The sequence below is a fragment of the Procambarus clarkii genome, chromosome 24, assembly GCF_040958095.1.
Source record: "Procambarus clarkii isolate CNS0578487 chromosome 24, FALCON_Pclarkii_2.0, whole genome shotgun sequence".
Classification (NCBI taxonomy): Eukaryota; Metazoa; Arthropoda; class Malacostraca; order Decapoda; family Cambaridae; genus Procambarus; species Procambarus clarkii.
The window spans coordinates 45,670,061-45,672,564 of NC_091173.1; the positions used below are offsets into that span (position 1 = coordinate 45,670,061).

The 2,504-nt window shown below is 36.5% G+C and overlaps 1 protein-coding gene across 1 annotated transcript; it reads right to left on the minus strand.

Annotated features, from left to right (window-relative positions):
• Positions 1 to 470: 470 nt before the first annotated feature.
• Positions 471 to 2,278, minus strand: LOC138368098 (uncharacterized). Its single transcript, XM_069330399.1, has 3 exons — positions 2,272 to 2,278; positions 999 to 1,097; positions 471 to 667 (listed from the first exon to the last, which is right to left on the minus strand). The coding sequence occupies exons 1-3, from the start codon at positions 2,276 to 2,278 to the stop codon at positions 471 to 473; spliced, it is 303 nt and encodes a 100-aa protein (XP_069186500.1).
• Between the last annotated feature and the right edge of the window lie 226 nt (positions 2,279 to 2,504).

Sequence of the window (2,504 nt, forward strand, 5' to 3'; positions counted from 1 at the left end):
TCTGTCTATCTATTCATCCATTTATCCCTCCATCTAACCACTCATATGTCTACCTATGTATCCATACATGCATCTACCTATTCATTACACAGTGAGTAATCACACTCGCGTGATGCATCAATGAGAAAATCCGTAGGAGCCGTGACATAGGTTCGAACCTATGCGCTAGGTGTTCCCAGGCACACTCTCTAGAAGAGTAAGCGACGACAAGGTCAAAAAGGATTACAAGCTGAGGTACTACTGCATGAGGACTTCTAGGACTTCTGAGGCTTCCACTGAAGCACGAACCAGAGTTTCACACAATCCCCCCCATGCACTCTGACTCTGTCATCTCGAAATGTTCTACCTCTGACGCTCCGCCTTCAATACAAAGAGAGCGTGTGCCTGGGAACACCCAGCACATAGGCTCAAACCCGCATCACAGCTCCTACGGATTATCTGTTTATTCATTTGTCTATCCATCCATCCCTTTATCTACTGTCTGCCTCATTCTCTTCCTCTATCTTTGTCTCTTCCTCGCTCTGTCTGTCTCGAGCTGTGTTTTTGTTTCTGACTTTCTGTGTGTTTCTGTCTCTATCTTTTTCTCTGTCAATCTCTGTCTTAAAAATAATATAATTATCTAATGTGTAGGTAGTTGGCAGTGACAGCAGTTCAGTGGTGTGAAGTACTAGAAAAACAATAGTTATCCTTACCATGGTAAAGAGCATTTGCTTGAGAAACTTTTGCCACTGTGGGAGAATTGTCTGTTTGATGCTAGTATGGACAAATTATTCACAGCAGGAATTTTCTGTTAATTTTTTCAAAATCAATGAATTATGGTGCAGATTACTATAACACAACTTATTTTAAAACTTTAGCCTCCAACTATGAACAGACAAACACTTTCCCCTATGGTATAGTTTTAAAATATAAATATTACATTTTGACACATGATAAGTGTGGTGTGTTGTGTGATATGAGTGTTGTATAATGTTGGGATGCATAAGTGTGACTCTTACCGCTATCATCTGTAGCGTTGATGTCTGCTCCAGCGTCGAGGAGGACCTTCACAGTGTTGTCGTGACCATATGCGGCTGCCCCGTGAAGGGCTGTCCTGCCTGTCAACAGATACCACAATTGTTATTATGCATAAACCGTCACGATTCCAGTAATTTATGTAAAATATTGAAATAAGTTGTTCTAGTTGACCATTTTTATATACTAGTGAAGTATACCGACTTTAAGCTTTTATGTATAACTATTTTCACCGTAAATTTAAGAGAGGAAGATCAATTTACAATTAATAAGAATAGATCACCATTAAAATATCCGACATTTCACCAGTTCTTATTTGATAATTTATAACTTGTGACGAGAACAACAGTGGTGCTATTGTCATGCCTGAAACACTGAGTGTATTAGTGGCTTGAGGCATTGTATTTACTTGTCCTACCTAGATACACAACATTTTTCTTGTATACCATTTTGTATGTATGTACTTTCCCCTAATAAATATTATTATTATTTTTATTGACAGAAGAAGAGCATTATGCAGAACCCAACAATAAATGACTTTACTAAGTGTGAACCGATAGCTCCAGTCTTGCCATCGTCAGTTAATCAATATAACCTTTATAAGCAACATACGCCATAAATGTTTGGCAATGTTAAGGCATGAGCAACACGCCTGATAAATGTATATAAATAAAAATGTAAATGTTCGTTTGTTCAAAATCGCTAATCTCCGAAAGTTCTTCACCGATTGCTTCGAAATTTAACCACAACGTTTCATTCGCATCCGAGGTTCTTTTTTATATACATACTATATAGATGTCACGTCTGTGCCGGGAAAAAATATGTTTTTTTTTTAATATTTTTTCATGTTTTTTCATGTGAGGGAAATCATCGAAACCTCTTTACCGATTGCTCTGAAAATCTGACACACCGTTGCATTCGAATAGGGGCGTGTTTTTATATACCTACTATATACATGCTACTATACTATACTATATACATACATACGGTGGAATTGAGCTGTTTACAATACCGTTCATTTCGTAAGTGTAAGTATAGATGGCACACCTGAGACAGGTAAAAACAATCATTTTTTAAGAAACAGCGCCATCTGTTGCACGAAGAGCAGCACACGCTATAATAAATATGTTACTATTCCATTTCAATGTTTCCGATTGCATTGACAAATTGAATTTTCGTAGATTTCGATTTATTTTCAATTTAATTTATTCATTATGTGTGACAGTGCGTGAAATTGAGCAGAGTTGATTACAATACCATTCATTTTGCGAGTATACGTATAGATGCCACACCTGTGTCAGGTAAAAAACATGCTTTTTGTTTAAAAACAGTGCCATCTATTGCACGTAATAGCAACATGCACTATACTAAATATGTTACGATGCCTTTCAATATTTCCGATTTCATTGATAAATTGAATTTTCATAGATTTTGATTTATTTTCATTTTGGTTTAATTATTTTGTGTGACATTGCATTGGAATTAAGCTG